General features: G+C 37.6%; 2 protein-coding genes across 8 annotated transcripts; one reads left to right on the plus strand and one right to left on the minus strand.

Annotated features, from left to right (window-relative positions):
• Positions 1 to 1,066: 1,066 nt before the first annotated feature.
• selenou1a (selenoprotein U 1a) lies at positions 1,067 to 12,054 on the minus strand. 7 transcript variants are annotated; one of them, XM_038292949.1, is made up of 7 exons: positions 6,173 to 6,303; positions 3,453 to 3,678; positions 2,529 to 2,702; positions 2,284 to 2,375; positions 2,068 to 2,208; positions 1,645 to 1,809; positions 1,067 to 1,561 (listed from the first exon to the last, which is right to left on the minus strand). In XM_038292949.1, exons 2-7 carry the CDS (start codon positions 3,628 to 3,630, stop codon positions 1,466 to 1,468), a joined length of 846 nt encoding a protein of 281 aa, XP_038148877.1. In that variant the 5' UTR covers positions 3,631 to 3,678; positions 6,173 to 6,303; the 3' UTR covers positions 1,067 to 1,465. The 7 variants fall into 7 exon arrangements, with proteins under 7 accessions (XP_038148877.1, XP_038148878.1, XP_038148879.1 ...); XM_038292950.1 differs by having other exon boundaries at positions 6,210 to 6,284; XM_038292951.1 differs by lacking the exon at positions 6,173 to 6,303 and adding an exon at positions 4,012 to 4,027.
• Positions 12,055 to 17,145: 5,091 nt separating this feature from the next.
• Positions 17,146 to 23,794, plus strand: mat1a (methionine adenosyltransferase I, alpha). Its single transcript, XM_038293073.1, has 10 exons — positions 17,146 to 17,390; positions 18,634 to 18,711; positions 19,716 to 19,838; positions 19,928 to 20,040; positions 20,339 to 20,482; positions 20,847 to 20,972; positions 21,058 to 21,150; positions 21,227 to 21,409; positions 21,496 to 21,629; positions 22,286 to 23,794. Exons 1-10 carry the CDS (start codon positions 17,324 to 17,326, stop codon positions 22,386 to 22,388), a joined length of 1,164 nt encoding a protein of 387 aa, XP_038149001.1. The 5' UTR covers positions 17,146 to 17,323; the 3' UTR covers positions 22,389 to 23,794.
• Positions 23,795 to 24,028: the final 234 nt, after the last annotated feature.

Raw genomic sequence — 24,028 nt, forward strand, 5'->3', positions numbered from 1 at the left:
GGAAATGTTTTTATTTCCTTTGTCCAGATGTGAACTTCTGTGCAACAGGCATACTGGTGAGTAATCGCCCGGATTGTTAAAGAAAAACAGCAACTATAAAAATAAAACTGCAGTACAAGGCATTTTCACAGAGGGCTACCTCGGTTTTATCCAAAACAAATAAAATAAATAAGGTCAATGCATACTTTTTTCCTTCCACTTCCCTTGTATGTATTGATCTGTTCCATAAAGCATCAAGAAGTGCATTACATTGTGGATGTAACATAACGAACTGTAAAAACACTTAAACTCACTGTGGTTTTGAATTTCTGGTGTCCCATCCTGAAGTGTCAACATAAATGGTAAATTTGACTCTAAATATCAGAGTAATAGGTTTGTTTTTAATGGGATTGATGAACTTGGTTAGATTATTTGCTGAAAAAAATGTACAAGCTATTTTTTTTTTTTATGCTACAGTTCCCTAAAAGTAAAAATAACTTCAATGGTCTCAATGGAAACAAATATGTCTTTTCCACATTAGGGTTAACTAGGCCAAATTAAACTTTTTGGAAAAGCTAAAAGAAATCTAAACATCTCTCCGTTCCAAAGAACTAGGACTGTCTATATTATATTAAACTTATTTTATTTTTTTTAAAGCCCCAATGTAATGTGCTTTAATAGAATATGCATCAACAGTCCTTAAAAATATATCTAGACTAATATTTTATCGTCTCAGATTTAAAAAGAGTAAATTATGATATTGCTCCAGTAAAAAAAACACAGACACACATCTAGAAATTATTTATTCATATACCGCTAGGAAGCACATGTGCATCTACAAACAGAACATGTCTCTATATTAAAAAAAACACTGGAGCAAGTAGAAAACCTGCTTCAAACACCATGAACACGCCTGCCCATCAGGACAGCAGCTGAACCAGTGTGTAGGTGTGTATTTGGGCATCAAACCTGCTCCTCTCTGCACAGAGTTTAAAGTCAGGTTGTCATTATTTCACACGCACACATACCGGGTGCTGCTGTTCCCAATGGAAAGAAACATTCAGGTGCCTAACAAGGATGGAGACCATAACAAAAGAACAGATACATATGATGGACAGAGGAATTAGAATTACACTCAAATATGACGTCAAGCTCTAAATTGAATAAGCGGTTTGGATCTTTTTCAAGTGTTAAGTATTTACTATTGTTGAACCTGAATCTTAATGTACCTGAAACAAAGTCCCTTAATGAGTTAAGTCTGATAAATAATCAACAACTACAGCATCAATTTGTAATAAACATTCATTCTGCAAATCATTGTGCAAACGACAGAGGTATATTGTATTAATGTCATTAATATTATTTAATATTACTTTATTTAATATTAGTCAATGCAAACATTTATTGACCAAAACTTGAGTTAAAATGATTTGTTCATTGTAGCTTTGATCTAAACCAGTATTCTTGCTCTTTATCTAATGATAAACTATTTCATCGGTACAATTTTCTGGGCTGCCTTCAGGACGTCTGCGGTGTCCACCTTATCGCCAAACTGCTTCTCTTTGTGCTCCAGGAGGATTCCCTGTGGGACACCAGACGTAGTTACGGACAACGACTTCTTTTGTTTTGATGCCACCTGATTTAAATCGGCGCAAATCACACTACCTGATCTCCTGCTCCGATGACAAACACTCCTCCCAGGATGAAGCCCTCTCCGTTCATGTTACCCTGGTAACCGGACCTCCAGGCCCGCATGAAGTTCTGCCACACCCCGAGGCGGACAAAGCCTAACCCTCCCATCTTTCTCTGGAGTGGTCCATAGAAATGTTTCTGGAATCAAATTCAGCTTTAGTCGGACAGATTAAGAAAAGCAGCAAACAACAGATGATCCTTTAAAACAAGTATAGACCTTGATCTAAATCTATGACTTTGAAAACTGATGTTCATTAGCTCCCAATTCAGTCTGATTGATTTTGGGAAATGTTTTGTTAAAACTGAAGTGCTGGATTTAAAATTTGGTATGTATCCGGCTTTTAAAACATTAATTAATTTCGGTACGACGATGGTGGTGGTGGTGTCGGTGCTAACCTTCTCATCTATATAGATGTCCCCAGCGAAGTGCGGTCTGAGGTCCTGGATCTCTGTGCCCACATTCTCTTTCACCACAGCGACCAAAGGGACCCCGAGCTCTTCCAGCTGGGGCTTCAGAGAGGACAGCTCAGAGGCCTCCTGCAGGGACAGCCAAGGGTGAAGTTAAGAGAGGAATAAACATGATAAGCAGTACAACCTCAAGATTAAAACTACCTCTCTGCACAAAAATCATCCAGGCCGCCGTACGGCCATGACCACAGCTCCATTCTCCTCCCACAGGCTCTTTGCTTTAATGACCTTCGAATCTGCAGACAACCGGAAAACTTTTAACGAGAAGTTTTCATGCATAACAAATGAACCATAAATAACTACTTTTTGGAAACCAGGCTTTTTTATATTTGGCAAATCTGACTTCATGATGCATTTACATGATTACATTGAATCTGATAGCCGCCTACCATCTGTTGTGGAACGCAGATCAGCATCTTCCAGGTGTTCCAGTGTTGCGTTTTCACCTTTAGGAAGACACATGTCTGTGTTGGCCAGGAATATCCCAGCCAGAGCAGCTCCGACAGCTCCGATACCCAGGGACCACATCCCCATTTCCAGCAGCTCGCTCTCCAGACCAGACACTGTTGCAAAACAGAAAAAAGGTATGATTATGAGAGAGGGTACTATACTGCTGCTCGCTCTTCTGGGTAAAAACAAAAAAAAAGAAGTTAGACCGCAGGGTTCGGTTTTATGCAGATGTTGGTTTTGAAAAGCCATTCATGCAACAAAGCGGAAAATGTTTCTCTATGATTTATCTTTTTTGAGAAAGAGGAACCTAAATCACCGTGAGGGCCTTATAGTAACAAGAGCCAGCATGCCTGCTTCGTCTGAAATGCAATTCTGTTGCAAGTGTGTTTTTGTGAGTGTGATTGTGATCCTTCCTGTCAGAGAAACCTCATCGTATCCAAATCTAAACCTCACTTATGAGATCAAAAAGCTCGGCCGTACAGACGATTCTGACAGTTGCTTTTAGGAAAGCCGTTAGAGGAAGCCAGCTCCGGCTTCCTTTGTTCTCTTCTACAGAGTTGGAATGAAATCTACATTTTTAAAATGTCAGCTAATAACACAAGGTAATGTTAACTTATTCTTCTCTGGTGTTTCTTTTGGAAATATCTTCTTAAAACGTTTTTAAAAAAATTTTCCCATCACTAACTTTACTAATTACTCTTATCAAAACAAAAAGATAAAATCAGCCCTGATTTCAATAACATGTCTTTCAAATTTCAAAGCAGGAGTTAACTTAAATGTATCTGAATTACAATTGGTTGTTTTTTGTTGTTGTATTGTCACTGACAGCAGCTAATTGTTGCAGCGTTCGAATATGTTCTTGCCTGATGTGATCTTGTTTGGATCTGGACTTGCTCTGGCTTTGCTTTGGTGAAACTGAGAGATCTGGCTTGTTAGAAACTGGGGGCCGGCTGTGATGGAAGAGCTCGCCAGAAGGAGAGCCGAGCAACACGGAGGAAGCCTCCAACTCAAAGCTGGCGAACATCTGGACAGAGCCAGCATGGTGGAGGAAAGTCTGAGCCTCTCACTACACACCTACGCACGATTTCACTGGAAGACACAGACAAGCAGGGTAAACCAAACCAAGTTTACCGTCCCAACTTCAAAGAGAAATTAATATGTACGGTGGGGTGATTCAAAGACCTCATGTTCAAGGTTAAAAAAAAAGCAACAATCTTCAAAGCATAATTGGTTTAGGCTTTTATCTTGATGCTTGTAAAGTGTGAAAATCGTATTTAAATGTTCACTTCCTCTCCTTGCACTCTTCATGCATCAACAAAAAGAAAATGCTCAGAAACAAAACACATGCATGCAATCATATCTTTAAAAAGCCTACAATGATATAAGAGAAAAAAGATTTTAAAATGCAAGAGTTTCACTGACTTATCTCTGTCAAAGGGTGCAAAAAAATCCGCTCTCAACTTGTTCTCCAGCTCAGCCGGTGTGAGACGGTAAATAACTGAAATGCATTGGAGGCACTGCGCTTTATAACTCAATAGAAAGATAAGAGCTTCAACCAATAGAGACGCTAGCAAATCGAGGATGAGCTTCAGACTCATTTGCATAAAAAAAAGTCTTGCATCTAAGGCAATGCCACACGACCTTGAATATAATTAGATATTATAAAACTATTAACACCAATTACCTCCAAAGGTATATGACAACTAAATTATTGTTTTCAACACTGTAATTGCATCATTAACATTTTTATTTTAATATGTGTACATTTTTATATTAAATTATTCACTATACCATACTCAGCATATAAAAAAAAAATAATAAAAAGGTATGATAAACAAATATAAACCTCCTGTTCCTAACCTGATAAAATGTATTAAGGTTCAAACACCAGAAACCAAATGTTTAAAATACTAATCTGATTTATATTAATGGGGACACTGGCAGGAGATTATGCCTCCATTCCTGTCAGCCCTCATGAAACCTCATATTCTAGCTAAACTAGTACATTTTGATAAATGCCAACCACATTTACCTAATTTTATCATATCACTCATCCAAACCATACAGGTCTGAGCCTCAATCACCAGACCAGTAGCAGCAATATGACAAAAAAGCTCAAGGAAAGAAAAGAAATACAACTAAAAAATTGATTTGTCCATTAAATCATTTTAATGATAATTTTTTTTCTCTTTTATCCACCTTACTTTTATCTTTTTAAAATATTTTATGTGTTTCTTGTGTTTCTTTTATTTTGTATTTGTGAAATGTGAATGTGTGTGTGAAAGGTGTACTACTACTGCATAAAAATTGCCCATACTGGGACAAATAAAAGCTACTGAACTGAACTGAATCCTGGAGCTGCTCTAGAATCTGATTTGTTTTTCTCTGCAAAGGGTTTTACCAGAGTCTCATCGCTCTAGCTTGTTCCTGATAGGAGAAAAATGACATGTTGCAATCATCCCCCATTTTACTCTTCTCCATCTCCCCTATTATTCGGGGAGAAAAATCTAGAAGAAATCCACAGTATTTATATAGACTATAGCACATTTTTTTTAATAAAGCATTTTAAATGCCACTATAAACACATTTAATGAATTTCAATGCCAATTAAGGCCTTAATTTAAAAAATAATAATTTTATTACTTTTAATGATTTCCATACTAGCGGTGCATGATATATTGATGTTGGCATTGGTATCGGATGTTATTTGTCATATTTTATACATTAATGTTTTTGAGCCCTTTATAAATGATGCACTAAAGGCAGGCATCTGTCTCCTTTGTTATCAACAATAGGAAAGCAGTCAATGAATATAATGCTCATTTTTGGAAAATATAAACCCCAATGGCATAAATACCGGTAGGCAGAGACTGCATTTGCAGAGGGGCCCTATCACTGACACCTGGTGGGCCCCCTTCGCAGTTGTGGACTAAGACGTCTCTTTGCAGATGTAATGGTGCGAAAAATCCTTAATAAATCCATCTGTCCTTACACCGAAATTACCGGACCTTATTTATACCCCAACACATGCCAGAGTTCAACAGGATAGTTCATTAGACGGTTGGCAAAAATACACTCATATAATATGTTTCAAACCGCAAAAAAAGATCGTAAAAGAACGGTGTATATGAGTATACCACTTGGAATTCTGGGTAATCCAGAGCGTAGGTTGGGGTGTTGTGCTTCATATGGTGCCCACCCAGATCATGTTGCTTATTGTTGTGTCGTCACGTCATTTATCTTACATCAGATTGATACGTAAAAGTTGGATAACCGTTAAGATAAGGGCAATGACATTCATTGTGGGAAATTAAAAACTAAACCTGAAATATATCCGAATGTTTCACAGGGAACCGTTTAAACTTATTTTTAAATAAATGCTGACTAATGTTCTGAGAGTTTGCAGGAAGTCGGGAGCAATAAAGCCATAACTGGAATGACAGGTTCGTTAGCGCAAGGACACCGCACCGAAATTATCTCTTTGGTTTTATGACGAGTCCGCGCTAAAAATACCAAATCCTACAAGAAGAAATTCAAGTTATCCGAGCCAGTAATAAATGTTAAGTTATGTAGGTTATGTTACCTTCAAATTTTACATGCAATATTCAATTAGGACTCACGAAACGTCGCTCCAAACAGAAGCTGGTTCAGTCATAACACCACCGAGACTAGGCGAACTAATCGATCCGCAGCACAGGCACCTTAATCGAAAAAGATAGATGGAAACTTCAAGCGTGAAATTTGTTTGCTTTTTGCCCTTTTTTTGTGTTTTTTTTTTTCAGTTTTTTTATTTTATTTTATTGTTTATTGGGATGAAGAGAAGCAAAAGCAAGTGCCAATTCAAAGCAATTTTGTTTATTTAACCTTTATTTAAATAAGGGGGAAAAATCCCATTGAGATTAAAAACTTCTTTTTCAAGGAGTCCTGGCCAAGAGCCAACAAAGTTACATTAGGGAACAGATATACATTAAATTAAATAAAAAACATAACAAGTAAATCAATTACACATTGTTCAAAGTCTTTCACTTTTAACTTAAAGGAATAGTACACCCAAAACACGATTAGCCTTCATTTTCTACTCACCCCCATGCTGAACAACACTCTGGAGTACTTTTTTGATATCTCAAATGCAGCTGGAGATCTGGGAGGCTTCTTGCTGTCTGCTGACATTCAAATAATGGAGGTCTATGGTGACCGAGACAGAAAGGTCCATAAAAGTCCACAAAAACGTGTCAATATTCTTCCATACTGCTCGTCCAATGTATTCCAAGTGTCCTGAGTGGGTAGCATCCAGAATTTACTCGAAACGAAGTAATTTAGAATGTTTTTAGAGCATAAACAGTAGTGTATAGTATTTCCTAAAAGCGCGTTCACGAGTCTACGGAAACCGCGGCAGACCAAACCAGACGAAAGTGCGCATTCAGCTGGGCAAAGAACTCATGCTCTTCCTCAACACTGAAGTCCTCAGACATTTTTCTTTCGTTGTTTCTTTCTTTGCACAGGTAAACAGCACATTTCTTCTTCTACGCTTGCATTATCGGCAGAGCAGACGCTGAATGCGCACTTTCATCTGGTCTGCCGGCTTCCGTATCGTCCTGAACGCGCTGGCGCGCGCTTTCAGGAAATACTATACACTACTGTTTATGCTCTAAAAACATTCTAAATGACTTCGTTTCGAGTAAATTCTGGATGCTACCCACTAAGGACACTTGGAATACATTGGACGAGCAGTATGGAGGAATATTGACACGTTTTTGTGGACTTTTATGGACCTTTCTGTCTCGGGCACCGTAGACCTCCATTATTTGAATGTCAGCAGACAGCAAGAAGCCTCCCAGATCTCCAGATGCATTTGAGATATCAAAAAAGTACTCCAGAGTGTTGTTCAGCATGGGGGTGAGTAGAAAATGAAGGCTAATCATGTTTTGGGTGTACTATTCCTTTAAAAGCATTTAGAGGTAAAAACTCAGTCAACTTCCAGTTTCTTTGTAAAAAAAAAAATAAAAATCCATGCACAAGGAGCTGTTTGCCAAAGGCGAAAAGGAGCAGTGAGCAACAGCTGATCGTTGGATCTCAGGGCATAAGAAGCCGCGCTTTTCTGTGTAAGTAAGGTACAAATGTAAATGTAAATAAAAGTGTACCAATGGCACTGCCTTCTCATAGAGAGGGAAGGCCATCCCACCTAAGACTAAAGGTCACAGTGACGTGTCGGCTCTACAGTCCAACATTTGAAGACATGAAGAAGTAGCATTCCTATAGAAAAGGTCACCATAATCTTAGACCAATTAAAACGTGGCAGAGGCAAGGCGCTTTTTTACTCCAAAGGAAAAACATGTCTCATTACGAAAGAGAAACCCAGTTTAACTTTTAATTTCTTAACAAGTTTATCAGTAAAAGGTTTGAAGGTGATTATCAATTACAATTCCAAGGTATTTAATGTTAATAGAACAAACTGATGTATGAATACTTTCAAGGGCATGACCCGTATCCTCTTATTAAAAATATTTTTTGTTGTGCCTTACAATAGGCTACTAATTAAACCCTTTAACTTTTGGACATTTGTCATATTAGGAACTCAAAACCCAATTGTTTTGTTTTGTTGGGGTCTTAACTTGTGAAAAGAAATACATAAATGGATCCATATATTCAGAGCCTCAGTCAGAGAAACCGTGGTTTAATAGATTTAGATGCATTTTACTGATAAAAATGTTTACAAGCATTAGCTCTTCAATTTAATCTACTTTATTAGGTTCAGAATTAGTTGTTTCCCAAATCCGCTGCCCACCTTTGGCTGTGACAAAAAAATTGTGAATTTGTTTAAATGGAAAAAAAAATCTTAAATGGGAAAAAAATGTGTCTCACAATTTCATTAGAATAACCTAATCCATGTACAATATACATTTTAATGAAAATTGCATTTAAAAAATTTATTTAACACCACTTAAACTAATTAATCTTCACCTTAATCTAGTTTGTGCATAATCACTCATATTAAGCAAATAAATAAAACAATAAAGCCTTTCTGGGGGTACAAAGCATATTAGGAGTTCTTCAAAAGACGATGATGGGAGCTGGTAATAGTAAACAGCAAATGAAGCCCAATTAAATTGATATTTTTCAAAAGTAGCTTTTGTATTTGAGTTTAATTAAACAAAGTGCATCATTAAATAATCATTAACTGTAGAAAAATAAATACATATTTGAAGGGCTTCTCTGGTGAGACTGCAGAGAAAATCCTAGATCACCTACTGAGGGCTTAAATCAGGTTTAGTGCAACACTGACCTCTGCTGGTTATCTACGAGAAAGTAAAAATGAGTTAAAGGGGAGAAAAGTTTTTCCAGTCTTTACTTATTATTAGCTATTAGACGTGTAGGGCTGCACCATAGAGCAGTGGGTACCACTGTTGCCTTGCAGCAAGAATTTTACACCAGAGGTGTAGCCAGAATTTTTTTTATAAGGGTGGCCAGGCAATAACCAATGAACACTGTGGGGTGGCTGAAAGTGGATAGATGCCAGAACCTCAGGGTCAAGCCAAAGATAGGACAAACTATACTTTCCTACAGCCTTTACTAACAAACAGAAGCATAAATTTAAACATCCGTGCTTCCTAGATAAAAGGTATAATAGATCAAATTCTTTCCAGTTTGAGTTCTGGGGTGAACATCTTTTCCATTGTCATTACTTACCTACTTTTTTCAATAATCATTCTGCATAAAATTGATATTTATACCGTAAGTACTATTATCTACAGAAATTGATTATTTAATATGTTTTTATTAAAATGGTTATTTATCTATGATTTCACTCCTAGATGACTTGTAGAGACAAATCATTTTCTCTTTACTCCATAGTATAACACAAAATCTAGTTCTGAAAAGAGCATGAATTCTGTACTTATCATCTTTAATTTTAGTATAGTGATGTTTATAATGAACCACATTGTTTTTACTGTTAAGTAATTATGAATATATGACAAAATTGTAAGTAATACATGAAAATGTTTTATTAGTATTCCACTTGAGAGTATTTCTGCTGCCACCGTCTGTATTTGAGGGAAAAAATTGTAGGGGTGGCTAAGGGTGGTCACCCCTGGTCCCCCATCTAGCTCTGCCCCTGCTGTTAACCTGTCCAGAGTTTACCCTGACAAGGACTAAGCTGGAGATGGATGGATGGTAATTTTGTAAATTGAAACTTGCCCTATGTCTGGTCTATTTATCCTACAAAAACAGCAAATATCTATATCAGACAAGACTAGATTGATTGTTTTCCCCAAATTGTTACCATGGTGTTTTCCCCATTTATGATGAATGCAGAATACAGCTGGGAAACTAGACTAAAACAACAAATCCTGAGAAAAAAAAAATCTTCAAGTGGAAAAGAAGTTTATTATGCACGCGGTGTTTAAAGTCTGTAGGATAAATATTTTTTTATCTCTCTGACAAAAAAACACAAACTAATCCTTAAAGCCTAGCTTATGTTGAAGTTTCCAGTAATATACAGTTTGTAGAATCTGTTGGTGAAAAACCAACATAAGGTAATGCAATCATACAAACCTCAAAAGTATATTCAGTCCCTCTGAGTCAATGTTTTGGAGTTTGCTGCTGTCACATATGTCTTCAAGCTTTACACACCCAGAGCTTTAAATTTCAGCCCATTCTTCTTTGAAAATATTGGCTCTAAAGCTCCCGTCTGTCCTATAGAAAATTATTACATCAGCATGATGCTTATACTGCTGTGTGTCACCATGTTGATTGTGTGTTTATGGTGAGGTGCTGTGTTGGCATTCCTCTGGTGTTTCGTAATAAAGGGTAAAAAAAAAAAAAAAAAACTACCTCTTGTCTTTGTTTATTTAGACCACCTTCTTATGCATGTTTGCTGTGTTCCATCCACTGACTGTGGCACTCTTTCAGAATGACTTTGTTTGGTTTTCTTCCAAAGGTGGTTTTCTTCTGACATAACCTCACAGTTATTCTCTAATTTGTTTGCTTTATATCCAAATAGAAATACAAATACCACCATTAAAGTTATAGAAAAGATTAAAAAGGTATGAAAAACTAACTACTGATCCAACTTGAATCATGGCTGGAATAAAATCCTCTTTCTGTGATGCCTCTCATTTTTCTTTTGTCTGTTATGAAACAGTGAGTCTGTTTTCTGAGCCTAAGGCCTTGGGTGTTCTCTGCCTTATATTGTGAGTCATATCAAACTGTTAATCGTAGCTATTTACTCATCAAAATATTCAAAAAAAAAATTATTCTGTTCCTATTTTTGGCTTCAAAAAGCTGTGGCCAGACATCTAAGAGAACAGATTGCTTGGCTGTTTTTCTTACTCAATTAAAAACTGCTTCTCATTTATGAGCATTTTTATGACCACACACAGCAAAGATAGCAGTTTTATTAGACAAGTCATTGATAATAACACTGTCTAGTGCAACGAAGAGGGGGTCAATGCTTTTGAAAGGTGTGTAAAAGGTTAAAGGTACATTAACAGCTGTCTCCTTACTAGAACTATTTTGCTTTTTAGTGATGCATTTTCTACGGGCAACCGTGCATCTTTTGTAAATGAGTCAATTGAAGAAGTTTGCTATTTAGAGTCTTTAAAAAGTAAGAGAACATAACTCTTTACAGGGTTTATACTTTAGCAATATTTCATTCATTCTTGGCCGCTTCACTAAGGAATGTGCTGAAGGTCCAAAATGGGCTGGAACAGAGACATGATAGTGTGACACTCCTTCAGCCCAGCTGCTCTGCTCCCTCCAGCTGCTTTGCTTGTTCACGTTTTAGCTTGTGGCCCTGCATAGATATTTGTCTTGAAAACATCAAAGAACCAAATTTAAAACAAAACAAATCCTTGTTATAGTTTAAATGATGAAAAAAGGAGATGTTATGTTTTCAATGAATCAGTCAAACAAAAAAATACCATCATAGTTCTTAGTTTTAGTGCTGAGCTATCCTTTAGAAGCACAAACAAATGTCTACTGGCTACTATTTGGACGGATAAGCATTGGAAGTGAGGTTGTGGTGCTACAAGCCAATCACAGCAAAGGATCTGCACCCCACCTACTGTAAAGTGTTTCTGCTTAAAAGCATTGGTTAACTTATAAAACTCTCATAATGTACTTAAAGCCAGTCACAAACTAAAGTGATTAGCTGTGAAAGAGAACCCAGGATTATGGTAGCACTAGTGACGGTCTGTGGTCGTATCCCTTGTTTATCTTTAGTTTGTTGTCAGCTAGCTACTTACATAACATGTTCCGGGCACCTCTCAATGTTTTAAACAAACAGTTTACATGTAGGCTAGATGCGATCCTACTTACTCTGTCTGCTCCAGATGAAACTGGTTAGATGCCAGGCGAGGTAAGAGCCCAAAGAGGGAGGCTTTCGGTAAAAACTGACTGTCCTTGAACTTGAGGAAAGTCTAACAGGTGTTAACGGCCCCTGAGGCTGCTAACGGGCCCTTATCTTGTCCTGTTCTGTCAAGTTTCAGCCTGGTGGACTCTCATCTGACCCTTTACCTGCTTTTTAAATTGAAACTCACTGGTATTTGTAACTTTTGAACATCAGGGCTGTCCCCCACGATGAAATATAACCAGTTTTAAAAAAATGCTATTTATATTTGCTCCAGTTTTAATTGTCTAATATAAACTTTGATAATGTGAAATGTGATGATAAAAAAACAGAAGAAGAGATAACATGTTACACTAACTAAAGAGTATTTTATTGGGATATTATGAGACACAAAGAGGCATATGAAACAAAAAATGCAGCTTTCATAATAATTTACAAATAAAAATATCAGAAGCATCGTGTGCTTTGGACCCCATATGTCAATTATTAATAGAAACTCATTTCTCTGCAAGTCATTTTGGGGATGCCTCTATCAGCTTTGCACATCTAGATACTAAATGTGTTTCTAATATGTATTTGGTCAAATAGAATAGATCCTTTACTGTCCTGCAATAAGGAAATGCTTGTGTTATTAGAGTAAATGCACACCACACTCATAACACTGTCTCATTTTCCGTCCACTTTACAGTTATAAACAGTAGCATCAAATTCAAATGACATTTATTAATTTAATGTTTGTAATGTGACTGCAAAGTGCTATGAATTGATGCTAGAACTAAGCAACCAATTCATTTAATCACTGACAGAGCCAACTTAAATTGTATTAACCTGAATATATATTTGTATATGTATAATTTCTTCACAGAAAAACATATCCACCCTTCCTATGATCTTCAGACTTAGAGTATGTCTGAACTCTGATATCAGTAATCTTTCAGAATGACTAGAACAATCTTGTTGGAGTCAAAAAAAAAAGTCCTGCCCCCTGTCAATTATTAACAGGTGCTTTGATACAAAGTGAAGTCCCTATTTCTGTGGGCTTTTAATGTTTGCATACATAGCAAGTGTGGCTTGTCAGTGTTTGTATGCAACAAGGCAGATTAGAGTCAGGTAAAAACAGACTCTGACAAAGACGTACTCTCCAGACGCACTCGCTCTCTTTAGGGACAGGCAGGAATTTCACGTCCTCTCTAGTTTTATCTAGTTCAGGTTTGTTACATGGGCACACACATACAGCATTGACCCCTGATTCTTTGTACACTGTTCTTCTGGAGTACATTTGGGAAAGGTTATAAAATCAAATTTAAAGTTCTATATATCAACATCCATATAGGTAAAAGAGATTCCTAAAGATCTTACAAACATTTTTAAAGCATGCAAATCTAGAAGTGCGTGTCGTTTTGATCACCTGAGTGGATCCTTTGCTGAATTTTGTTTATTTCATTTGCGGCTCATGTTTGCTTTCTGCTTTACTCTGGCCCGTTTGAAATGTGTGATACTGCTAAAGGCAAGGCAAGGCTTGCCTTACATGGAGGCAAGTATTAAAATAGAAGGAAAATCAGAATTAAAGCACGAAAAGAACAAACATGATAAAAGCAGGTAGTAAAGCAAATAAAACAGTTGGACCAAACTGATAACTGATATTCAACTAATGATACCTCAGTTAATAGTTTAACTTCAAATGTCAAAGGCAGCTCTAAACTGATGGAGCTGAAAATATTAGTTTTCAGCTCTTTTACAGTAATTTGTTCCTTATAAGTGGAGCATAGGAACTAAATGCTGCTTCTCTGGGTGGACAGAGTAGGCTGGAACTAGCAGACCTGAGTGGTCTGGGAGGTTGACCACCAGTATAAGGACTTTAGAAACGGGCTGATGTGCTCTAATTTCTTAATTCTAGCGAGAACACGGGGGGGGGGGGGGGGGGGGGTGGGTTGGATGAGCTGCAGCTGCTTGATGGATTTTTAGGCAAACCTATTAAGTAAGTAATCAGTTCTACTAAAGATAGATGCATTAATTAGTTTTTCTAGATACTGTTTGGTAATTATTAATTTAGCCCTGGAAATGTTCAGGTAATAAAAGGCTTCCTTAGGCCAATTCCCAATACATCCCCTAGCCCTACTTTTAAGCCCTGTTTTAAAACATAAATAAGTAGTATTACATTTCTGCAACATATGTCATTGACTATATAGAACAAAAAGTTCAGTTTTTGTTTAATCTAACCATATCACCCTGCTCTGCCCACCTGAATATCTTAGAGCTTGTAGCTTTGAAACCCTTTAAACAGATTTAAGGGATGTAAATCCATTCTCCCAGATCCATGTCTCTAGTTCAGAGGTTACGGATTAGTGGACCACGGTCCGGATCAGGACCCACCTATTGGCTAATCTGGACCCAACCTGATTTAAAACATTTATAAATTACCGCATGTGTCTAACTTCAATTGCGCTGCTTATCCTGTTGATCTGGTAAAGCCCTCCGGAGAGCCAGGACCAGGGTACAGGTGATACAAATTTGCCAATGAGCTGTGTCAGTCTGGGTTGCTGCTGTGAGCCACTTTTAGACACAGCAGCCAAACCTGTGGCAAGCCGGGCGATGGGAAAGAAGGAGAAGACGAAAAGAAAAAAGAGAGCGGAGAAAGTGTGGACTGCTGGAGAGCTGTGGTAAACTGGTAAAAGAAAAGTGAAATGGTGTGCTCAAAGATGACCCTGCACAATTTTAGTACGTTTGGCTCAACCTGCTGCTGTGAAGCAGGATTCTCCACCATGACTATAATCAAAAATAGATATCGATCCAGGCTCATTTTCCTTTGAATAAACCTTACATGCACAAGTGCACTCTCAAAAAAAAAAAAAAAAAACTACAGGTGCTTGGTCCCAGGTACTCAGAGATTCACTTCCATACAGAAAGCCAATATTCTTAACTTCAGCTACCACAGAAAACATGTCACATTAAATAATACTACTTATACTTCAGCGATAGTGTCTATGTGTTACTTTATTGTAAATCTCGTACCATGTCTGTTGGTTGTGCTGTTCTTTTTACATCTCTTTGCAGGTGATGAAGCAGACTGAAGATGTTTTATCATTATCTCCCTTTTATCTTATCTTTCTTTCATCTTTTCTCCTTTTTTCTGTTTTTTCTTTCCTGCTCTAGTTACATTGGAGTGTCCATATAATCTGTAAAACTCCCTGCATAATTATAATAAAGCAATTTATATGCATAAATCAAGCGGAACACTATGGAGATAGCCATACTGCTTCACTTGTGAAAGTAAAATCTGTTAGGCGCTTTCTGGCATCAAGACAATTATTCTTATTGCCACATCGCTGGACAGGACACAAAAAAAAAATTCGTTTAAAAATTCAATGTAGGCTTATAACATGGATGCATAAAAACTTAATTTTATTTCAGGGTTACATTCTATTCAAAATAACATTATAATAAAAAATTGCTCAGAACCTTTACTGACTGATGATTTTTCTGTATTCGAACCCCGCTGATTTTTAATTGGTTATCCCCTGCTCTAGTTGATTCTAAAAGCACACATAAAATAAGGTCTGAAGCTATGTGGCTGACTTGTGGCGGACTCAAACGTGTGATTCTTGCTCATGCATCTCCTCATGTGTTTCACCTGCAGCCTTGGACCATTCTAGATTTTCTATAACAACATACAGTGAATCAGCTGAAACCAGTGAAATATCTGAAAGACACATCTCCATCATTTGATTTTCTTTCCGGAAATGGTTTGATGTATTCAGCGGGTATCTATGAAGCCAAGGGCCTCAGGCTAGAATTGGATGGAAAACAGCTATACACAACAGATGACTGTTTGCTCTAAACTTAATCACCGGCTAAAAAGGACTAACGTTATAAAACCAAGGTCAACTAACTATTTTGAGGATTCAATATTTATGTTTTAGTGATGCTGTTGGACATAAGGAAACATAAGGGTATGATACTGCCTGCATAATTAAGCACAGACTACAGCTGTACTTGAGTAGAAGTCAGACTCTTTATGTGAAATGCACTGATGAAATACATCTAAAGTTTAGGGCTTTATTCTCTCTATCTAAAATAACAATATATATACTAGGTAGCATATGTTCCTACTATTTTAATAGACAGATACTTGTTAAAAGCAGCAGTATGTCAGTGAATGTTTATATTTTAAAGCTTTTGAGCATATCTGTGAAAACATATACTTTTTGTGATTCTATGTGGATTAAGAGATGGTAAATGGTTGAAGGAAGCTGGTACAATAAAGTAGATCCAGCAAGCACAAATAGGGAATCAGATTTAAATAAGGTAAGATCAATTTATTGCTTATGAATATCAACAGCTATAATTTATATACATATTGAAAAAAATCCAAGTTACAGCTTTAATGAGACGCTCCAGACGTGCCTTAATACAGAAATACAATCATCTTGAAGTAAATATGTGACCAGAGCTCAGAATATGAAAAAAAAAACAAGCTGGTTACATTTCCACTTTCTTAAATATGACAATATTCTATATACAAGTTGTGGACTCATTATAGCTCAAATTACATACATTATGACATTCAGTATCCTAATAATCAGTTAAAACCATTAAAAAATTACCTCAATGATGCATAAAGTTGTTACTAATATTTACTGAATTTTACGCTGTTGCAATCACCTGATGCTGTTACCAGAGCAGAAATCAAATTCAACTGTTTCTTGTTTAGCTTCTAAAGGTTGCAGCTAAAGACTGAATGAGCTTAGAAAAGACAGAAATTATTTGTAAGTAGTTACAAAAGAAAACATTTGGGATCATCCAGTTTTTGTTCTTTGTTTTGGGTCATCTCTATCACACAGATAACTTTGCCTATGTTCCAGAAATAGCAGCAATTAAATCATCCCTGTTGCTATTGAAAGCAACCACTACAGGTTTGCTCAAACTGCCTGATCCTTGGCAAAGGGAGCTTTCCTACTGGTGAGATAGTAATAGGGTTTTCCATCCAGGAAGGATCCCCCCCACCCTGAAGTAGAACAGTTAAAGCAGGTTAGAACTTGTAAAGTCATCCTGAAGCATCATTCTTTACACAAAGGGTTAACAAGCTGTTTCTGTGAACTGAACAGCCCACCTATCATCCACTCCCCCCATGGAGTACCATGGATTCACGTGACATGTGTGTGTGAGTGACAGAGAGTGTGTGTGTTTCCCCCTCAGCCGTATATATTGAACCATGTGGACTCAGACGTGGAGTTTTGTAGGACAGGCTTTCTTCTGGCTGCAGGGCTTGTGACATTCAGCTCCACGTTACTTTGGTGAAGAGAGGCAGCAGGAATATAAAGCTACCTTCAGATCTCTCTGTTGGAAATCAAGGAACCTTGCACAGTAACAGATCCTGCAGGAAAAATGAGCGACTTACTGGACGACGGCTCTTTCATGTTCACCTCGGAATCTGTAGGAGAGGGACATCCAGGTGATTCCTTAATTTAATTAATTAATTAAAAAAGTATAAAAGTTGGATTTATATAACCAAAGAATGCTTTATTATTTGATAGGTATCTATTTTTCTACTTAAAATGGTTAATTTTACATTTGAACATTGCAATTTCCAATAAAATCCCTGTTTTATTTATAAAATCCGTCGACAGAGATGGACCTTTAATCTTTAGGCATGTTTGGAGTTTCATTCAAAGCAACATGTCTTTATGACCCCCCCCTATCTTTAACCTATGGGACAGCAGATGCATGTGCAGCAGCAGATGCATGTGCAGCAGCAGATGCATGTGCAGCAGCAGATGCATGTGCAGCAGCAGATGCATGTGCAGCAGCAGATGCATGTGCAGCAGCAGATGCATGTGCAGCAGCAGCTACATGTGCAGCAGCCTGGTGTATGGTTGCATACTCCATAAAAAAAAGAGTATCCATGTGCCATTTACAGGAAAACTTGTTTAAATGAAAGCCTAGAAGATAAAAGCAGTGGTTCACTCTGACCTGCCTGTTGGTATAAGTGAAGGCCAATCATCCAGCCCTGTGTTGTAATCCCTTCACAAATATGTAATCTAGCTAAGTCCTCTGTGCCGAATCGATAATCAGTAAATGCAGCTGTATGGTAGACCACAAGTGCAACATTAAACCCTCAGTTTTATATTAAACCTATATGATTCATAAGTTAACTGTTACCTTTTTGGATCTTTTTTTTTTTTTTTTTCAGAAAATCAGTAGAAAGCAGAAGCAACTGATAACACACCTCAAAGTCTGGACTGTTCTCACACATTTTGTTTTTCAAAGCTTTGCTCAATGTTAAGTCCAGAACTTCACTGGACGGCCTTCAACTATGGATTGATTGAGCTCCTACAGAGTCCAACCAGATATTAGGTCCTGTTTCTGATGTAACTCGTTCATTGCGTTGCTTCAGCAGGGTGACAAAGAGGGATGAATAGGGCGGCTCAAGAGGCATTGTCCCTGTCCGCTGCACTCAGCCGAACACAAAACACCTCATGTGTCAAATATTAATGTGTGAGTTCTTAGACAGTGATATCTTGATATTACACAAGACCTGCAGAAATAAAGTGGTGACGGGCAACTTTTCTGCTTCTAAAAACAAGAGTCAAAAGAACAAGCCTTGAAATTTCAGTTTCCAGCATTTGATGTGGTTTGTTTGAAAATAGAGTCCTTTTTTTTCCTTTTTTTATTGAACTTTGTAAATTGTTCTACAGATAAGATTTGTGACCAAATCAGTGATGCTGTCCTGGATGCACATCTGAAGCAGGACCCAGATGCCAAAGTGGCCTGTGGTAAGACAACTAGAACTTCCACTTATGACATGTTATGTTTGTTAAATGGAGAAGCATGAAGATATTCAGCTGATACCCTTGCTGTTAATTTAACAGCGTAGCAATCCTTAGTGGTATCACCTGCTTGCCCAGAAGGAAACACATTTGGGGATTTTTAACGCAAGCCTAAAAAAGTAGCAGTTCTGCTGCTTTTAATGTCACTTTGGAGAAATCATGGAGCATTTTCTGAATGCTCAGAAACTAAAAAAATGTAATTTGAAAAAGTGTCATTACAGTAAAGCAGCGCACCCAGTCATGCTACAACAAAACACTGTGATTCCCACCAAGTTAAGCCTAATTTACACACACTAATTAAAACAGTTTCAAGTCAATCGCAATTTTTTTAGGGACATGAAAATGATTTGATTTTTCCACAAAATCATTTTCATTTTTCTCATGGTTAGTCCTATGCAACAGTTTTTTTTTTCAATACCCAGCATGCATTGCAAAATGGGAAACACTGATGGCAGTTTTATTGTTGACAAAGATACTCCTCTCTACTTGCAAAGTGGAAACTGTGTTTCAGATCGCAGCTATTTTCTATCTTTCGATGATGAGAGGATCATCTACAAACTGAATGGTGGTCTCCTGGGCGAGGTTATTCACCTAAGAGACAGAAATGTTGGAATGTATACAGCTGCATGTTAGCTTTTGTAAAACAAAACCCTTAAAAACAGCATCTTGGTTAGAAAGCAAAAAAGAGCTGCTGCAACAAAGAGACAAAGATTCAAAGAAAGTCACAGTAGCAATAAATGTGTGACCAGGTGTGTATGTGAATGTCTTCATGTTCCCGTATGGATGTATCATAAAAGTGAAGTCTGGCGTCTTTTGTAGAGCATTGCAAAGGGAGAGAGGAGGAACCCCCCCCCTCTTAGCCAGGGAGCAGCCATCCCAAAGCCTGATGGCACAGCATGGATCCCCGTAACATTGCTCCTATTTCTAATCTTTCCATTGTGATTGAACAGAAACTGTATGTAAGACCGGCATGGTGCTGCTTTGTGGTGAGATCACATCTCGGGCCAACGTGGACTATCAGAAGGTAGTGAGGGATGCCATCAAACATATTGGGTACGACAACTCTGAAAAAGGTGAGGAAAATGGCCTAGAAAGCAGGCGAGACAGTGGAAGTGTGTTTTTTAGTGTCTTAAACTCTGGTTTTCTCTGTTTCGAACTGCAGGTTTCGACTATAAGACGTGTAATGTGCTGGTGGCCCTGGAGCAGCAGAGTCCAGACATCGCTCAGGGGGTCCACATTGACAGACATGAAGAGGACATTGGAGCAGGAGACCAGGTTAGACTGCATGTTGGGTTAATGTCAAGGTTATGATTTGATTCAGCAGTGCAGTGCTTGGACCACATGGTGGGGTTGTTCACAGAAACTTCAACACAGAACCTTCTTTAAAAGGTCTCATCCAGCTTTTAGAGGATTTAGTGTATGTTTGAAAGTGCAGAAATGCAGATTTTAAAGTAAAAGAAACAGCATTAGTCTGCTTCTAAGGAGCTTCAACTTTGAAATTGGTTTTTAAAAACTTTCAAAACTAATTTAATTTAATTAAAAAAATTTTCCCGACTTTGTCCTACCTCTACAGGGTCTGATGTTCGGCTACGCCACAGATGAAACAGAGGAGTGCATGCCTCTCACAATCGTCCTAGCCCACAAGCTCAACTCAAAGATGGCTGAACTCAGGCGCAATGGCACAGTGCCCTGGCTGCGCCCTGACTCTAAAACACAGGTATGTTTCTTAAATTCCTAAAGTGGCTTCTCTCCTCCTGTCTGGACACCTTTACGTGTTCTTGCAACAAGATCATTTCTAAAATACAAATAAACTGGTTTCCATGGGAAAGACTAGCATGGGGAATAAAGGAAAATTGCTACAAAATGCGAAAAAGTAAATGAACATTTCATTATGTGCTAAAATGCCTTACTCTAAAATATATCCAATTCAGAGATGTAAAATCACAGACAACACACTTCTTCTTCCCACATCTATAAAATGAGATAAAGCTTGACATGTTGAGAACAGGACACATGAATAAGAAAGATAGGAGAAAATGTTATTTTTAATCCAAACATTTGACTTTGTTTATGTCCTGTAGGTGACTGTACATTATGAACAGAAGGATGGAGCCGTGGTGCCTAAAAGAGTTCACACCATCGTCATTTCTGTCCAGCATGATGACGGCGTCTCTCTGGAGGAGCAGCAGAGGGTCCTGAAGGAGAAGGTACTTACCTTTCTGGGCTCAGGCAAACATGTTTGTGGAGATAAACTCAGATGTACAAATTGACTGGTAAAATTTCTCCCATCAGGTTATAAAAGCTGTGGTTCCTGCCAAATATTTGGATGATAAAACCGTGTATCACCTCCAGCCAAGCGGACGTTTTGTCATCGGAGGACCACAGGTTGACATGACATAAATGGCTAAATTAATGTTTGAAAAGTTTTCTTTGCTCACGCTCAGATATTATCACCCAACAGGGTGATGCTGGTGTTACAGGAAGAAAGATTATTGTAGACACATATGGAGGCTGGGGAGCTCATGGCGGAGGGGCCTTCTCTGGGAAAGACTTCTCAAAAGTGGACCGCTCTGCTGCCTACGCCGCTCGCTGGGTAGCCAAATCTTTGGTCAAAGCCAAACTGTGCAGGAGAGTTCTGGTTCAGGTGAGCGTCCAGTAACAGTTCAGTCTCTTTATATCACTTATATGTCTGTTAGTGAAAATATATTTTATCATCCATTTCCCTTTAAGGTGTCTTATGCTATTGGTGTGGCCCATCCTCTGTCCATCTCCTTGTTTACATACGGCTCCTCCAAGAAAACAGAGTCTGAACTGCTCAAGATTGTCAACAAGAACTTTGATCTGCGCCCAGGAGTCATTGTCAGGTAATCACAGAGTTTTATGTCTGACATAAAACCTATCGGTGTTTAAGAGAATTAGAAAATGTAACAAAAAAACCCCCACTAGTTTTAGACTTCAAATGAAACTTGAAGTCTGCATCAACTAATTTATGCTATTTATTTATTTGCGTCTTAAAACAGTAACAAAGAATCAAGGTGCTGCTTTTTTTTCTCTGAGTGGCGACAGTTATCATCTTTTCTGGAATCGGTCTGAATCCAGACACATGAGGCTCTTATGACTTTCCTCTAAAATTCCCCAAATATTTAAGATAACCTTAAAAAAAGGCCTATGTGTATGTGTATAAATATGAGAACAAAGGGTAAGATTAGTCATGTATGTGCTCTATGCATTATATCTAGGCTACATACTATCTTAAAAATTAATAGTTATATGAAAAATAAAAAGAAAATAACAGTTAATTTTACAGTAAAATTATTTCTAGGCAATATTTAATAAACAACCATCAATTTTGATGTTTTCAATGGAGAAAGATAGGTTGTCTAAACAAAGCATATAGATGAGCAAGTTAAAAAAATATTATGTGAGAATGTGAGCCTTGTGGCTGTGTTGTCTCCACAAGCTTTGAAATTTAATGGAGTTTATTCTACCCCCATTTGCTTTTTCTCTCCACCCTCTTCAGGGATCTGCAGCTGAAGAGGCCCATCTACCAGCAGACGGCTGCTTACGGCCACTTCGGACGACCAGAGTTTTCCTGGGAGGTTCCTAAAAAGCTTGTCTTTTAAAAACTCCACCTTCCTCGTCCTGATTAACCATCTTCTAGAGTGACCATGATGCCTGTTTATGGACCGTAATGTCCGACTCATTCAGGTGCATAACCCATTCAGACCAGCCTTTTAAAACCTTCAGAATCCATTTTAGCTCCTTTGGACAATATTGAAATTATTGAAAACTTCTGCAGAGGATTAACCTCTTGCTTTTCTACTGTGTATTAGCTGAGTTAAGTGCCTAATGTCTGAATGGGTTACTAAAACCAAAGTTAGGAAAACTTTGAATTTGCTTAAGGACAGTTCAAGTGGTAGGAGATTCTTTCATGGGATCAACTTTAAAATGTAAGGGTGGTCCAAAGTCAATTATAAAGCCTGTTTCACAACAAACAAATAATCTAAAGATTTCTACAACTACCTGAGAAATATATATATTTTTTTAAGCTGGCAGTCTATTGCAATGAAAACACCTCAGATGTTCAGCGTAACTAGGTGTTCTAAAAAGCCACAACATGGTTTTCATTGGATTAATGTCACAAACCAACCAAGTGAGGTTGCTCTTGTTGTTACTGTGCCTCTGTGATAACTACAGTGTTGTCTCTGAGTCGGGTTTGTGATGCTTGCAGCAGGAAGCCGTTTGTACTGCTACTGTACAATCAGCATTATACAACAAAGGAAATCATTAAAAAAGAATGGAGCAAGTTTAAAAATAACACTGCAGTCTTATATTTTTCACAAACCCTTTTTTTTTTTTTTGCTCCATGTGTGCCGTTATGTCATAACTTTAAATGGAAAGTGTCTGTTTCAAAAAAACTCCACTAGCTTGGATGTTCTATTTGTGATTTCTTCTGAGGGTTATACAGCTTAGGAAATTATTAGACAACCTAACCTGGTCTTGGGAGTGTTTGTGGCACACAGAGCTAAAGCTTAATTATTTAGCAGAACAGCAATATCTTATTTTATTTCTAAATCTGACCAAATCTGCTGTGTTGCAAATGTAAACATCCTTCTGTTTAGACGTACAGACTGAGCTCCTGTTAGCCTGTCTGAATGTGAATTTTATAATCATCAAAATATATCACTGTTCTCACATTCACTTGCTTACTCTGCTGCATCATGGCTCTAAATCTTTGGATTTAGATTAAGGAGGGAGTTTAACTTGAAGACTTCTTAAAGGGCATTCAGACATTCTAATTTTGAGCTTTCATTTATGTTTAATCTAATTTAATCCCTGTGAAGCACTTCTGAAGAGACTATAGAGGTACTGCATGTGTGTATCTTCCCCTGCAGCCAGTGATGTGTAAATAATAGAGGTTTTCCTCTATTTTGAGGTATTAACCATCGATGTCATCCTCTGCTTGCTTTATGGGCAGAGAAAATTGACTATGTAAATAATCAAAGAATAAAAGGAATATAATTGTAAACAACCGTCTGACCTTTTCTGCAACAAATTAATTTATTGGTGATGAGTTTGGTCATATTACTATAATTAAAGCCTCGTTTAAAACACATATTTGAATGTATGGGATCTGCTGGGATCCCTTGTAAGATCTGCAAGAAGCTTAAAACCTCAGAAAATTTTTGAAAATTCCATCCTTTAAGTTGAGGTCACACATAAGAAATTACGATGCCACAAAAGTTTGTACCTCTAGCAATTT

Source organism: Cyprinodon tularosa, unplaced genomic scaffold, assembly GCF_016077235.1.
Source record: "Cyprinodon tularosa strain WSP-4 unplaced genomic scaffold, ASM1607723v1 ctg32, whole genome shotgun sequence".
NCBI lineage: Eukaryota > Metazoa > Chordata > Actinopteri > Cyprinodontiformes > Cyprinodontidae > Cyprinodon > Cyprinodon tularosa.

What these genes read in the sequence shown, in the direction of transcription:
- mat1a (XM_038293073.1), top strand. Translation starts at nt 17,324, where the DNA reads ATGAGCGACTTACTGGACGACGGCTCTTTCATGTTCACCTCGGAATCT. An exon ending in ACATTGGAGCAGGAGACCAG is followed by an intron (nt 20,041 to 20,338) that starts GTTAGACTGCAT and finishes CTACCTCTACAG; the next exon opens with GGTCTGATGTTCGGCTACGC. An exon ending in GCCCTGACTCTAAAACACAG is followed by an intron (nt 20,483 to 20,846) that starts GTATGTTTCTTA and finishes TATGTCCTGTAG; the next exon opens with GTGACTGTACATTATGAACA.